We start from the raw sequence: 17,517 nt of genomic DNA on the forward strand, positions 1-17,517 counted from the left end.
CATAAAGTACGCTTTAGATGAACCTTTACCGTAAAAAAACATAATGCCATTTAAAACAGAAAAAAAATCGAAATTAGGTAATTACATTTTGTAAACGCCGACGGCAATCATAGTTTTTTTATGCTATCAATGCAGTAAGGTGTGCAAAGTTTCGATTTATTTCTGATAAATTTTCATGTAAAGCCTGTTTGAATAAAATCTTTTTTTTTCAATAATAATCATGTACTTTCTATTAAACTTTGATTCGTTCTTCTCTTCCATTTCCATTTAACAGACAAATTAACACAGTTTCAGAGCGAGAATTGCTTGTTTGTCACTTTTTATGTCGTCTATATTAAACTATTTTGTGATACATGTTTCTTTAATGATGAGGTGGTCTGCACAAGTTTGTACCACCTGCACTTTGTGATAACGCGCTGTTCTCTAAAAACAACTCTCTAAGAAAATAGAGATGCAAAAACTGTAATCACACTCCTTGTCTCATGACATGTTTTTAATTTAAATATGTCTAGCGCCTTGGATATAAATAATGTTTTTCATGCAAGTTATTGAAACGTGAAGTCTGCGCTAGAAGAAGCATCATATTTCATGGTCACATGTATAGACATCTTATTTCCTGCGGCGGAAACACGATCGCGAGGTCATTTACATTCACTGATACAGACCATGGATCAGTTCTTTAACAAACTGTTTGGATAAAACACAGTAAATGCGTGAAAAAACCCCGTTCAAAATGAAGGTGGTTTCAGCTTATCTGCACATGAAGCTTACAGAAACTACCATTTACTTCTACGTCGTACTTCCTACAGTCAATCGGACTATTACAGGAAGGCAACTCGTACGTGGTCGAAAAACAACCATGAAAATCATTTCATGTACATTTGATCTTCGCTTTAAAAAATTTTTCCCAATGTTTGCATTTGGATACATATCAACACATACTAGCTTCTGATTGTTGAGTTAAACGTTAACGTTTGACGTGCGAACGGGTTTACTGCCAAAGAAACTTACATATTGAATAAGTTTTCTATTATTTAAAGACTGATTTCATCCATATATGAATAAATGAATCATATTGTATGTTTTGTTTGTGATCCACTATTCACTAAATTTACATTACAGGAGCAATACAAATCTGATAAGAAGGCACAAGAAAATTAACTATCAATTATCTAACGTTCGTATTTGCTATTACCCAGCAATTGATTTATATGAAAGCGATAGTCAAAGTAAGCATTTCTTAAACGAAACGTTACTCGACTAGTAGGACTTTTCAACGTATTGGAAAGCTATTCTACTAGCCCCGGCGCCGGCCTAAGCGTCCGAGCTATTTTCAGTCTATCGGTCAGATAGTTTCTCAGGAATGGCTTCATGAATTTCGTTCAAAGTTTCAATAGGTATTATTCATATTAATATGACTTTTACGGCCAAACTGGGGGTCATTTGTAAGCTAGAAATTTGCATATTCAAAATGAGGCAGGTTAATGTAGTTTGGTAATCTACTGTCTAAGGAGTGGCCTATTGGCTTTTTGTATCCAAACTTAACAAATTAATTCTCATATTTAAATGAATCCATAAGCAAAGTTTTGTATCTCTAGTGTTGAATTGGTAAACAGTAAGGGTCGATTTATATTTAAAAATGTGCATATTATCAAAATTGGCAGGGTAAGTTTGTCGATTAGCTATTTTCCTAGAATGGATATTGAGATAGTATTCAAACTTGAAGAATGTATAACCCATCTTAAAATGACATCGTAGGCCAAGTTGGACGAATCTTATTTGACATTTTTCATAAATAAGGCATTTTAAAACTCTAAATTTAACAAATGAGCAATATAAATAGATTACAGCGAAGCAAACTTAGAAATTTCCGTCAAATTTCATATGTTGATGCCTTATCACAAGACTCTACCTCGTTCAGACTTCATATTGGATGGTTTGGATCAAGGTCAACTCTAATGTTTCTGAAAATACCGAAATTGGTTCTTCTTTTTGGTTCGTTAAAAGTTTCAGTAATTGTAAGGACATTCATACATTTATACCTCGTATCCAGAACTAACTTTAAAGTGGATATGGGATGGGTTAAATCAACGTCAATGTCATGTTTAGTAAGCAAAGACAATGTGGTTTTACTCAACAACTCAAGAATAAATGTCGATATTCTATTGAAATAAAATATATAAATACCTAATGTCCAGCTTTTTGCTCGTGGCAAGTAGATGCGTTCAAAACTAAAATCAAAATCAAAATGTATTTTAAGATTGTAGAGATTGTATCCATTGCAAAAAAGGAGTGATAACAATTGAGATCGAATAGGAATGAGTTATTTTGTTTGTTGTATTCTTATGATTTACACAACAAATTGGAAAATATATGATTTGTACATCAAGATGAGAATCGACATCGCGAAAACAGTAAAATAAATAGCCGAGATCTAACAAGTTATATTCCGTGTACACGCCCTATACTGATTCACTCTACCAGTTAAACAATGTTCATTTCTATCGTCCTTTCATTAGAAAGTGTTTTTAAGTTAACTCCTTGTTACTAGCTCGACTAGTCAACGAATGGACCAAGCTTTGCAAATTTCCTAGTCATAATATAGCTGTGTGAAAATAACTGTGCAACATCTTAATAACACTGATTCTACTATCGGTGTATTGGAACTTCATGTGTACTGGATTATTATATGAGGTCAATGACAAAGTTTTCATAAGTTTGGGACTCATTATGTCCCTTTGTATACATAGAAATTCAGGTCAATGAACAACCTCATAACTACTACAGGTAATCAACAAGTGTACATCTGTGTTCACGGTCTTTATTCACAGCCCCGGATCAAGACTTATCACTAGGACCAGTCTTTTAGCAGGAACATGCCATTGGTTGCTCGTGTACTATCAGTATAAAGTTTGAATGCAAGATTGAAATAAGAATTATGTTTGCATGCAAATTGTAGAACGAAACCTGTATCTTGGACCAGTTGGGTTAAGGTCACTGTTGATTAAAAAAGATGTATATTTCTTTTAAATAGAATCAGTTAAGATGGGAATATTTTTAGATATTAGACCGTTTCTTTTTGCAGTGCGCGTCTCATTTGTATATGAATAAAATCCCTGCTTGAAAAAGCCGTTTTTGGCGAAGTTATATATTTGGCATAAAGGCATTGTGTGAGAAAAAGACCTCAATAGAGGCGATATGTGAAAAAAAACTAATTTAAGAGAGGTTTTCGTTATTTTCGTTTTGTAATGAAAACGCGTTCAATAATGTTGATGTATTATGTTGAAAGCTATTTTCCTTAAGTATAATTGTCTTTTAAGAACAGATGTCAGCTTAATTGCAATAATTGCTGTAATTATGGAGAATAAATGCAACATGGGCTAATCGCCTTTTTATTTTACAAATGGAACTTAACAATTATTTAAAACTTGATTTAATTCAACACTTTTTATTACTCCATTAGAGGTATTCCCATTATCTGAACATTTTTCCGATGCAAGTAAAAAAATAAGGTGGAACAATTTTAATCAATAATAAAACAATAATAAATAAATAGCTGCATTATTATTATGCAACTAGCACTTGCTATAATTAGCTTGTAATTATTGACAATGTGAAAATCCTGATGCGTCATCCGGATTAAACTTTGATTTTTTAAGATTGTAGAACTGAAACGCAATATACAATGCGTCGGGAGTTAATACACGTTTAAGTGCATCCATACAATACAATTACAATTGTTATTCACCATGCATGTAAATATTCTTATATTAAAGACAATTGATCCGACAAATTTGAAAGAAAAATATAATTAAAAGGTTAAATAAAAAAGTTAAAATACAGAATGTATATGATCTAATCCAGCACATGTCGCAAAATGGCAACTTTATTAGGAGCGATAAAATAAAAATAGTAAACAAGAAACAGCTTGTCCGATGAAAGTTATGGACAACATATTTCCAGAATACAGAAATTTGCAATATAACGTAAAGACAACATTTTTTATAAGCTTTTTGCTTATTACCAACGTCATGTATAAAACATTTAAGCGTCAGAAACGTATTCGTGCGTTATTTCTTTATATGTGAACTCCAAAGAAATCATATATCGAAAAACACGCGAATGCACATTGCCATTTTGTCATGAAACAAGGACGGTTTTGTGTGAATTAATGTATTGTCTTAGAAAGTTATTTGTTCTATTTGCATCATAGTGTGTGTTAAAGGCATGGATCACTAAATATTTGTTCAACTTCGTCTTTAAAGATGACTCACTTGTCATCCAAGATTAGTACAAAAGTATTGTTTGGGAGCAATATGCACATTTCTCATAATACAATAATAAAGTCAAAGATGAGCCGCGTCATGCGAAGTTGAGTCTCGTGCCATATATGGCCACAGTGGACACAGGCCAGGCGGCGCATGCGCACAGTCTGTTCAGCAGCTACCCTGACTGCCAATGAGACCCCGAAACCTTTGCTTGCTAATAGTCTGGTGACAGCGCAATGAAGGCGAATGAAGGTTGCTCATGGCATAAGTTCCATGACGCGGCTTAAAACAATGGGCGACGCTCGTATTAAAACGTTTATATCTAGCTGTTTGGTGTATATGTTGTACTCTGTTATATCGCCCACGAATGAAGTTTAAGACTAAAACCTATGTTTCGGTGATTTTTTATATGTCTGTATATTAAAACAGCGGGTGTTTACTGTTTTGTGTGTGTTTATATTGGTTCAGATTGACAAAGACGATTTTAAGAAGATTGCTTTATACAACGTTTGTTTGAGTGTCTATCAAAGTAATTTATTTTGAATGTCCATATACTTACTAACAAACTTGATTCATTTCCTGCACATTTCGGTTAACGTCATTGTTTGTTTAATGAAATTAAACAGTTTTTTTACTGGATTACAATTTGTTTATTCTGACTTACGTTTTTTATTATGCCTCGATGAAAAAGGTCACGTACATTTGATCATCGCTAATTAATGTGTCATTTTTTAAATTTTATGCCATCGCTTTTGTCATTTGTGTAGATAACATGCGGGACTTAACGTGAGTTGAATGTGATATATAAAAGTGCGATCCTTATAAAAGATGCTTACGTATTATCACATTTTATTGTGAAAATATCATGCGTCAATTAACGTGATTTGTGTGCGTTATATAAATGTTCTATCCTTATAAAAATGCTCATATTAAATGTTGATTACGTTATTCGAATATGTCAAGTTGAGGAAAACGAGTTAAGCAATATAAACTTGAATAATAGCTTTTGATATTTAAAACGATATATCGACTGAACTATAAACAGGGGAAAACGCTGCATCTGAACTTCTATAACCAACTGACATTTCAACCTGATGAAAATACATGAATCGATTTCTTGATTATATTGCTTCTATTCAGTATACTGTGTTTGACTTTATCAGCTTGCATAGTCCTTTTATTGTAACGGTGAACCTGTATTGGTATAAAGCGTTGGCTAATAGAAGAACAGTCCATGGATGTGAATGTCACTTAATTCGTAGACGTTGACCAATATAGTTAATTGACGGAAAGACCTAACCATAACACTAATTTTAAAGCATGTTATTCAATTATATATAAATGTAAGGAGTATAAAATTAATACACATTTCATAACACAACAATAAAACGTTTTCATCATATGCACACTAGTGTAACTCACCTGGTTGGAATACCACTAGACGGTCTGGCGAATGCAAGCTTGGTCAGACATTTCTATTGAATGACAAATTAGAATCTTGCATCGGAACTGTAAACGATTACGATTTTGACAAATATTTAATCAGACGATATTTGATGACAAATTAGAATCTTGCATTTGGAAAATGAATTATTAAGATTTGACAAATATTTAATGAGCATGCATGAGTAAATGCACACTTGACAAAGGGCAGAATTCAAACACAAAGTAATGGATATAATATTACAATTGAGATAACAAACGGACCTGTTCAACACTTAACATTTACTTGATTAAAAACAAAACATGGATGCCATCATTTGTTAGATAATTCTGTAACTAAAAATTGAAGTTCCGAGGAGGGACCATGCCGGGAAGTAATACCATCTTTTCAGCCTTTCGACCGGAAGATGACCTCTTGACTTTCTGAAAAAACACTTCATCAGAACAGAAACAGGTTTAGATTGTGGTATTTAAAATGACTGAAATGCAGCTTATACAAGTGCTTTTCAGAGACGAGCGTTTTTCCAAACAAAGTGTGTTGTAAGTTTTGGAACCCCTTGTGTCCAAGCGAAGGTTATTTAAATTTTGCTGTTCAGCTATTCATAATGAACCTTAAAGGTAAAGTTTGATTAGAAAATAAGTGAAGCTTATCACGTTAAAGAAATTAACCTCAAACGTTTAATCAAAAATGCAAATTTACTTTAAGCAACATTTCGAACGGTGTACGTTGAAAGTTACTTTACATGTACCTACACAAACGGCGTTTGAATGTGTTTACTGGAGTCATTATTGTCAATGTCTAGCGAGTCTGATGACCAACTTGGAATCCTTTTTAAGATTGAGTCCTTTGAAGCCTTGTTTCCACTGTGCGTTTGATTTGCATAACACTTTTCACGCTTTTCATTTGAAGGGAGTTCTGACCCAGTTTCGCCCCGATAAAACAAATATGCCATGATTGTGAAAATTCTCCTTGATGGGATAATTATTTGAAGGTTTAGAAACAATTTTATGCAAAACATTAAACTGCATTTACAATGAGCCGCTCGTTTAAATGAACATGCCGCCCTTTAAAGGTCGATTTTATATTACGACATCGAAGATGTGTGAGAACGTGTTTATACGCTACAAAAAAGCATCGGTGTGCTTCGACAAACTCGCGTTTTCACCGCGCTCCTGGCTTGTTTGTGAGCAGTGAAAGACATAAAATCACTAAACATTGGTTTTAACTAGTCAGTGCCATTGATTGTTTGTGGTTTTAACTGTTTCGATTGATCCTTCCGGCTGCAGTGTTCGATCCATAATTGTATTTTTGACACTATTTAGTATTCTTTAACGTCAATGTGTCATATATAAGACAGAATCAGCAACACAAATCAGCAGAATTGTTTTGTGAGTAGAAACAACATATTTGGTTCTGTACTACTTCGTGAATGGAATTTAATGATAAAATGGTAGTATTTAAGTTATTTCCGAACCTTGTATTTAATACCACTATAAGTGTTCAATAAACGTTTGGCAACTGTGAACGAAATAAACAAAATCTCAACGTATCATCCATTAATTGGGTGTCAATGTTGTGATTATGCTGTTCAGGCGTGGACCATGTTCATGTATGTTTAGATTTTTAATAACTTAATATGACTAAGCCTCTTGAAACTTTGAATATATAAACTATTTGAGCCGTGCTATGTGAAAAGGGGGTTTACTGCATGTGCGTAAAGTATCGTCCCAGATTAGCCTGTGCAGTCCGCACATGCTAATCAGGGACGAAACTTTCCGCCTAAGCTGGATTTTTGCTAAAACGAGTCTTTCTTTAAACATAAAATATCATAAACACGGAAAGTTTCGTCCCTGATAAGCCTGTGCGGACTAATCTGGGACGACACTTTACGCACATGAATTAAACCCCCTTTTCACAGAGCACGGCCCATTTTTATTTTAAATGAACGCATGATCCTATGTCTGGGTACATATCTTTTGAATCTCAACTTCGGGTATTCTAGTATAAAGGTCACGTGCAATTAAACCATTTTAAAGTGGTATATTGACTGCGTTTACGATGCTCAAAATAAAAATTAAGTTGAAAAAACCCCACCTATTTGAACTTGATCTCGCGACTTCTTATGTAGTAATTCAGTATTTTTTGTACGAAACTTCGTTTATCAATAAAGAAAATGTAGTAAATATTGCTAGGCCGTTATCCCACCCATTTCGTAATACAAAGTGTAATGTAAACAGCACTCGTTATTAAATTAAAATGCTTATTATCTAAATAACTCGTAAAGCATAATATGCATAAACATCATATTTATTGATTTAAATTTATGTCTATTGCTTAACTTACGTTTTTGTCATTGTATTTGTATAATATTATTGCTCACGTTTGCATCTCATTCATTTAGTAAATCCGCCATTTCGTATTACGTTCATTGGTAGATATTTTTTATAATAACGGTCGTCACGTGTCATGACGTCACGCCCTAAAAGTATAAATATAGGGTTCGAAAGTAAACAACTTTCAGTTTCGAATACAGTTTTAAACGTAAAACATCCGGTTACGATAGAATATTTAATACAAGAATAAGATTTTAATACAGAATAAGATGCAGGTACGAATATTTTATTATTGATTGAATATGATATTTTTTGATATATGCTTTTGTTGTAATGAAAATAATTATGAAACTGAAATTGAAAGTAAAAGTATAGAAAATTTTAATGAACCATTTGTTTTATTTTGTTATACGGCATAACAATATGCCAGACTTTTTGGGTTTCACCAGAGGTTAAAGGTCAGGTCACTGTTAAACTGTTAAAAATAGAACCACACTAAATAATGCCCTTTGGCAACTTCGAAATAAGATCAAACCATGAAACTTGGTATAAATATAAGGCTATATGGATTTCTTCTGGCTGCCTTATCAGTAAATTTACTCATTTTTCCATCCGACCGCAAATTAAATCAACTAATGTACAGTTAAATCCGGTAATCTTGCGCGTCCGGTAATCTAGCGCACTTCGCAGTTGCGAATTTCGAAGAAGACGGATGGTTTTCTTTAGTGATGAAAGGTGGAATTTCACATTTTTAAGAATTAACGGATTTTAAAGGTTCGTATTCAATGCAAAATAAAATCATTACATTTTAACACCGGTTGCGTCATCCCTATACATTGTATATGTATCGTAACACTGACCTACTTACGATAAATATTAAATGAATTACAAATTTCCTGCAGTATTTAGCATTTTCATTCTTTAAATTAAGAATTCATAAATCCAATGTGTAATTTAGCATTCCATTGCACATTATCCGATCAGTTATGGTATTTTTTGGCCATTGAAAATATATCGCATCAGACGACATTGTCATCATTTCCCGCCATTCTGTCAAACCACAATTAGTATTATCTCCGCATGCGCAATGGCCTAGTTTTGTTATTTTCTGTTAACTATGAAAGCATGATCGGGGTTAAATAAAAACTGTTATGCATAAAAAAAAAAATCACGCTAGAAATCAATCTTTTCCTATTTTTATTGTTTCTTTTGCTACAGTCAACAGAATGCCACCATCATCATCAAAGAAACCGAAGTACAGCTATTTGATGATGACAGAGGCATACAATGATGTCATAACAAAAGAAAATTTGCTGTCAAACAATCAGCAAGAAATCATGGCCTTCCAGAATCAACCTTGCGGTGCAGATTGGCAAATGGAAAAGGCCAAGATGTTCACAGTGGACGTCATACAATGTTTACTAGAGTACAAGAAGAAATTCTGTCCCAGCATTGTGTTTCAAGATGGCAGATCTTAGATGTGGCTAAGAACATGGGGGTTGCTTTGGGCATTGAAAATGAACCTACAAAACATTGGTTTTCTGGTTTTCTGAAGCGATTTCCAGATGTCAAGATGGTACACCCCAAAAAGCGTGAAAAGGCACGAGATTCTGTTGTAACCAATGAAACGCTCAACATTACTTTACGGAGCTTGAGCTCACTTTAGATACACATGACATCAAGAACAAACCTAAACACATATGGAATGTTGATGAGACCGGTCTTTCACTTGACCACAACCCACCAAAAATATTAGCTAAAGTTGGCATTAACCCCCACTGTGTTACATCAGGGAAATCAGCCGCCACCAACATCGTTTTTGCAGTAAGTGCTCTTGGTAAAACTATGCCGCCTTTCGTAATTTTTAAAGGCCAGCGTTTACGCAGCAAAATAAAATGCGATGGGGTTCCCGGAACAGTGTACAGATCTTTATCTACTGGGTGGTCAAATTCAAGTTTATTTGAAGATTTCTTTTCCAACCATTTTATACGGCATGTAACGGCCAGACCATGCATTATTCTTTAAGATGGACATTTAACTTATGTAACATGCAACATTATTGAAAAGGCAAGACAAGAGAACAACCATATATTTGTGTTACCACCACACAGTAATCATTGCCTACAGACCCTAGACGTGTCTGTATTTAGTCCTTTCCAGAAGGTCATAAGCACTGAATGTCTCAAGTTTTTGCATGAAAACCCCAGTAGTGTCATTGTTATGGAAGATCTCCCAAACATATTAACAACAGCCTTCCAGGCTTCCATTAATGTAAGTACAGTAATGTAAGGGTTCAGAAAAACAGAAATATTCCCTTGTGAACCATCTGCCCCCTGTGTTGATCCTCCAGTCATCAGTGCTGAAGATAAAAAATACAAATCAAACAGAAAACAACGTAAAGATAGCAGAACTGTTAAAATATTGTTTCAGGGCAAAGAAAATGACTTTAATCAGAAGAAAGAAGAAGTAGAACCTAAAAAACAGAGAGCAACTTTTGTACCGCCCTTTGGTGCTGTTATAACTGAAGATAAGTACTATGAGAAGAAAAAGCAAATGGAGGAAACAAAAGAAAATAACAAAAAGCAGTCAAAATAAAAAGTACGTTTAAACCTCCATTTTCACAGGAAAAATGTGGTGAAAATGATATTGTACAAACACAAAATACATTGTACAAACACAAAATAAAACATCAAATGAAGAAGTGCAAGTGAAACTACAAAAGAGAGGAAAAGGTTACTTACCTACATTGTAAATCCAGACGAGGAAAAGGTCCGGCAACAAAAATAAATCCGGCTACCGAACTTTACGCTATGGACATTGGGGACAGTGATGACGACAATGATGTTTGTGTTGTGTGTGGGAAATTCCAACCTGATGCATTCACATTGAATACAAATTTGAAGTTTGTTGACTGGGAGTACTGTGTATTATGTAACAAATCGTCGCTTGATTGCTATAGTGCTCTAACTACCAATTTCATTTTTTGAGAGAAACGCATTTAAAGGTTTAACCTTTATTTTCTCACTTATTTATGCACGTATGTGGACAAAAATACTCCGGAGTGTTTATCAGCAAACGGAGAATATGAATATAATTAAATATTTACTTTAGTAAATTATATGTTAATGATTATGTTAATTACTTTGCTCTTAGTCCCGGAGATGGTGCAGTACAGCATTCACTCGTTTGTAAAAATGTGGGAGATGGAGCAAAAATAGAATCGAAAAACTTCTTCTGTATTCTATACAAAATGTGGGAGATAAAGCAAAATGGAATCGAACAACTTCTTCAGTGACGACTTAATCTTGAATCCGATTACGTCATATTAAAGATCTCGTTCTCACGAACACAGCGATATAAAAAAACTCATTTTTGAAAAAAATGGAGATAGAGCACTATAGCAATAAAGCGACGAAATGGGTGCATTTGAAATTTTGTAATGATGTTGACAAACTTGCTGACGACAGTGACTTTTTGTGTCCAAACTGCGAAAATTACCAGTAAAAATTAGAAGTTACATATTTGATGTGTAGCTAATGGTAAAAACATATATTTCATGCACAGCTGTAATTGTGCATACGGGTACTTTTTTATTAATTGTACACTATTTCTAGTGACTATATTATTTGTTGATTTGTATTGAAAAAAATGAACTAGAAATCCACATGAAATTTGAATGGTTTTACAAACTGATTTTTTTATATAATTTTCTGGAATGTTTTTTGTCACCAATTGGACACCATATGTCTACAAGTTTGCCTAAATGAGGTCATTACACCAAGTGCGCAAGATTACCGGACACTGTGATAGTTTGAAAGTGAGATGAGTCATGTTTCTTTTGAAATCAAATCGGACATTTCTTCACTGAATAAATCAGATATTTTTGTGTTAATAAGCACATGAACTTCTTATTTTCATAATAAATTTAGATATTATGTTGTCAATTTATAAAATAACACGTTTTTAAACCAATTGACCCTTAAATGCGCAAGATTACCGGACAGCATCGTACACATAATATAATACATGTAATAAAACTTGGTATACAAGTGCTGAGATAATTCGTTGAAAAAATAAGTTAAGAACCATTAAAAGCGCATGTAACTATTAATAAAAAGAATTTCATTCGACAGTGCTTTTTTTGAAATGTAAAAAGGGTATCATTATGAATATACATACTTGGTGTTCAACTGATGAACAATGTGACAGTAATTTGATCCGACTTTTCACTTTAAGTCCATCATCGGATGAACACACATTTAGATATGGTTGCGCTTAATGGACAGTGGATTCCGTTATTAAAAGTACAAGTGTACAGATAATAGCAATATTTTGGTATAAACTATGAGCCGCGTTCTGAGAAAACCGGGCTTAATGCATTTGCGTAAAGTGTCGTCCCAGATTAGCCTGTGCAGTCCGCTCAGGCTAATTATGTACGATACTTTCCACCTTAACTGGATTTTCGTGTAGAAGAGACTTCGTTTTTCGAAAAATACCATTAAGCGGAAAGTATCGTCCCTGATTAGAACTGCACAGGCTTATCTGGGACGACACTTTACGCACATGCATCATGCCCAGTTTTCTCAAAAGACGACTCAAATATTTTTCAATTGATACCGTGTATACCCAACCGGTAGGACACTCCTATAATAAATGCATTACTTTGTGAAAGCTTTCGTTTACCTTTATATAATATATTATGTACATGTATATGATAAACAATTACGATGGGAAATGGTCTTCAACCGGACGATTTCTTTGCTTGAAAAATCCTGATAAACAAGTACGATGGTAAGATAATCGAAAAAGAAAGGACAGTTAGCTTCAACAAATTTTGTGACATTAGTGTAATTTGTCTTTTTAAAGTATTAAGTATTCAGTATTTATAAAGATGACTTTGTTTGGACACAACTTATATTTAAACGACTGGTGGTTTTGTTTGTTTTCAAACAGGTTTCTTGGTAAAATCGTAGTCTTTGGCACATGTGTTGTCGAGCGTTTATGGCGTTTCATTTTAGTTTTATAGTTAAAGTACTTAATTATCGTGAAACTACGTTAAAGGCCCAAAACATCAAATTATGAACATTTTAACATTATAATTGCAAAGATCACATTGCACATATGCCTAGATTATAGGTGTAACACCGTCGGGAATGTATTTCACAATTTTTATTTTATTAATGTTAGACATAAAATAAAAGATTCAAATCGATTATATTTTTTCTTCCTTGTTATAATCAAAGGAAAACCTCGAAACATTAGTTCTGGTGTAAGAAAAATGACAGTGCTTATTTTATTGGTTGGTGAAAACATAATTTATGACACAATACCGTGTCACAAACACAATTATAAAAGAATGTTTAAAGTCCTAATAAATTAACACATATTTAATTTCCACACAAATACAATTTTTCTTCAAAACTGAATTACAAGCGATGGAAAATAAATATCATATATTTATTAAATTAAAATACGATGTAACAAGACTGGTCTGGTTTTCCACTTTCTGAACCTAGATCTTACGTGAAAACACGTTACATTTCAATATTACAGACAGTGTCAATCTAACGGAACCCAGTTTAGCCACTTCAAGAACTCCGGAAACGCTACTTTTCCATTTCCGTCCTTATCGATGGCTTTGAATGCGGCTTCAAAGTCAATAGTGTGACCCAGCTCGGTCAACAAGCCTTTGAACTCTTCACAACTAATACACTGCGAGCCATCCTTATCATATTTTTGGAACATCTCCACGGCTTTGCTAACCGCATAGAAGCGTGATGTGTCGTTCACTATACTGAATCGCTCGTTGCTTCGAAGCCAGGCGCAGAATTCGTCAGGGCTGATTTTCGCGCTGCCGTCTTTGTCCAGTAGATGTACGTACACGTCCGCTTGGTCGCTCGTCAGACCGAGGTCGTCTTCCAGTAAACTAGCAAGCTCCTTACGGCCGATGCAGCCGCTGTTGTCCGTATCGTACTTTTTAAACAGGCTCTTTATAACGACATCTGGAGTGTCTGGGCCGAAATAGGACGACATGTTGCGCTCAAACGACTGAAAAAATAGCATAATACTTGAAAATTTTAACTTTATCACGTTTCAACATAAAGCAACTTTATAAACAATAACATGTATAACTAGCGATGGCTAGTTTTGCACTACATTTCGAACCATGAAATGCTCACGGCTTCATAAATTTAAGGTATAGTCGTACCACTGTAACCTCGCACAGTCCGTGATTGCGTAGTATCGCACATAAATATGTGAAATTAATTCTCCAATTAATTGGTTGAATGAATGTTTTTATATTTATTTGTTTAATAAGCCAATATGAGGTTATCCTAAAATGCATACAGACCCATTTTGTTAAACAAAATACACACCGATTCTCACATACATTATTGCGTGTGTTTGTTTTGTAAAACCCTATCAGCGCCTAGCGAAACATGAATAGTAGACTAAAAGTAGCAAGTATATCTGCATGCTATCTATTTATACATATACATGTAATAACAACTGTTCGGTGGTACATTTTTTAGGTTAACCATGTGGTGATTAAACGGCTTTCAAACCCACTAAAATTGTAAAATAACAGATCATAACTAAGATTTATATTTCCGGTATGGCTTTTTTTAATTGTTTTATTACTAAAGTAATTAGCGTGCTTCCGAAATCATAATTCACAAGCATGGCTGTTTGACTATTTGCGGCAACACGGTTTTTATCCTTAAATTGGTATAATATTTGGAGAGCATATAACCATTACTTCGTTTCCAAACATTTCAATGTCATTCGCGACATTTAAATGAATTCTTCTGTATTTACGTCAATCATTGTGTTAGCTAATCATTTAACTCACTCGAAGCTGAATCATTTAAAGAATTTCAACTTATATGTTATGTTACAATTATTATTTCACAAATTGTCACCTCGGGTTCTAAGTTTATTTTTTGTGCATGGAAAAAAATACTTCTTATGTGAAAATACTGAATGTTTAGCCGGGGATGGGACCGTCGACCTCCAGAGTGGTAGTCAGACACTTTAAACACGTCGCTAAAGAGTTAGCCCAACAGCAAGGCTGTTGGAAGTGACCTTATTTCACTACACTCCTCCTTCTTTTAATGTTTCAATGCCCAGCCACGCCCGCTACAGCATGTCTTGCATCCGAATGGCCCTCCCAGAAACAATTAAACAATTCAGACCCATTCCCGCATCCACAGTTCTTTTTTTGCCTCGTCGTCATTAATGATTTTATAGTGTATATATATATATAAATGTTATCTCTCATGCTGTTTAGAAACTACATGTGTTTTAACTTGTCAACTGGAGCTCATAACCTATCTGGTTGTTAAGTTGATTTTATTTTATGCTATGCTTATGTTTTTTAGTTAATTTTTATTATTTTTCTATTTCTCTATGTATAAAGTATTAAATACCTATGTTTTAGATAGAGAGCTGTCTCTTATAACTCTGTACTGAGTGGCAATACATTTTTAATCTATGAATAACTTGTATGTGTATATAGCTGTCAAATATGTGTATTGAAGAGACGTTAATAAACTATTAAAACATTAATGTGAAAATACTGAGCTCAAGCCGGGGATTGAACCCACGACCTCCAGAGTGGTCAGACACTTTAACCGCGTCGCTAAAGAGCTGGAAATGTTGGAAGTGACCTTATTTCACTACACTTCATAACGAGAATGATTCATGCCCTACTGTCGCTTTTAACGCGCATGCAGGTATTGTAGCAAAGACTGATACATCCGCGGTGAAAGTAAAGGTTATTAATAGCACAAAAGGCATCAATAAATGTTGAAAATCGTCCGAAACTGTTGATACAGCGTGAATTATTGCAATAGTCGTAAATGTTTAAATATTGATAAGAAGTTATTTATAGGTGTATACAGTGAAAAAGATCAACAATCATGACCAAATATACAACCAAATGTAAGCGTTATTTTCATTGATATATTGATATTCATTTAATGCAAGCTAGACATTTAACACTAATATTTTAAATTAAATACATTATGTATATAGCAGTTTATACATAGTTACATACCTTAATGTATTATAAATATCCCGTATTGTGTTCACCGATACTTAGTTAACTTGTGTATGCAACCTTCCCTTCTGGTTGTCGTGACCAGTCAAGCGTTACAAGATAAAACTTCACGCCTTTTACTGTCTAAAATTAGAAACTCGCGTTCACGTTTAAATCGACAATCATCGATCGCCTTAATGATTGACATGGGTTTATCACATTGATCTTTAAGAAAAATGCTCCGTATACATCTTAAAAATATACAAGGGAAACAACTGTTGAAAATCATCTTTAATAATCTTTATGTGAATAAAATCCCAAGCTCCTCATACGAACCGATTTCACTGTTTATTATACATACATTGTTGGACATATTTACATGTAAGATAGTACTTAAATAAAAATGTGGACTCATTGTTTGTAACACTGTATACAAACTACTTAAAAATGTAACCATGTAGGTTATGTTGAGAACATTGTTTATGTAGCATTTCAAAAACAAGTCAAATGCTTTCTATCGTTTAAGAATTTTTGACGGTCCCGATTGCGTAAATAATATGAAACAGTGACTTGGTCGTTCATCATGCAATTTGAAATATCTTACCACAAATGAACACCATGTGACATGTCGCTTCGACATCCGTCTCAACACCTTCAGTGCAAATTTCACAATAAGATATCGATTGCAATTTTGCACAAATTAACAGTTTCACGATTGTTGGCTTTACTGAATGGAGTGACCATGCCCCATTATTGTTTTCTTTACAATGTAACAATGTTATCTCAGTCAAAACGTCTTTTGCAGAAACAAAATTGAAATGGAATGAACAGTTAAGAGATCAATTTCGATCAGGTGTAAATCTTTCAAAATTAAATGCGATTGTTAATAGCTCGAATTGTACAGATAGATTGTTGTCGACAGTACGCTTAATGACTTTACAAATATTTTACAAGATATAGCAAACCCATTGTTTTCCAAAAATTGTTTTTTTTTTAAGACAGCACCTATTTTAATGAATGTAAGCGCTTGGATACTGAATGGTTTGATACGGAATGTAAAACCGCTAGGGATATTTACATTAACGCTTTAAATATATTTAATAATGAAAAATCGGAAATAAATAGAATTAATTTATGCGATTGTAAAACACGCTATAAACAGATAATAAGAAAGAAAAAGAATGCTAACTATACGGAGCAAATGCGTAAACTCGAACGTATGAAAACCAGTCGACCAAAGGATTTTTGGAAGCACTTTAAATCATTTTCAGGTAAAAAGAATGGGAATATACCATTAAATGATTTACGTGATTATTTTATGAATTTAGGGGGAAATTTATTCGATTATAAAAATGAAGAGGCAGATAATTTCAATATTAACAATGACTTTAATATACCAAATACTGTTTACCCTGAACTTGATAATCGGAT

At 33.8% G+C, this 17,517-nt stretch overlaps 1 protein-coding gene across 1 annotated transcript; it reads right to left on the reverse strand.

Moving 5' to 3' along the window:
* Positions 1–13,307: 13,307 nt before the first annotated feature.
* On the reverse strand, positions 13,308–16,237 carry LOC127845079 (uncharacterized). The gene is made up of 2 exons (XM_052375751.1): positions 16,105–16,237; positions 13,308–14,093 (listed from the first exon to the last, which is right to left on the reverse strand). Exon 2 carries the CDS (start codon positions 14,076–14,078, stop codon positions 13,605–13,607), a length of 474 nt encoding a protein of 157 aa, XP_052231711.1. The 5' UTR covers positions 14,079–14,093; positions 16,105–16,237; the 3' UTR covers positions 13,308–13,604.
* Between the last annotated feature and the right edge of the window lie 1,280 nt (positions 16,238–17,517).

The sequence above is a fragment of the Dreissena polymorpha genome, chromosome 9, assembly GCF_020536995.1.
Source record: "Dreissena polymorpha isolate Duluth1 chromosome 9, UMN_Dpol_1.0, whole genome shotgun sequence".
NCBI classification, from domain to species: Eukaryota; Metazoa; Mollusca; class Bivalvia; order Myida; family Dreissenidae; genus Dreissena; species Dreissena polymorpha.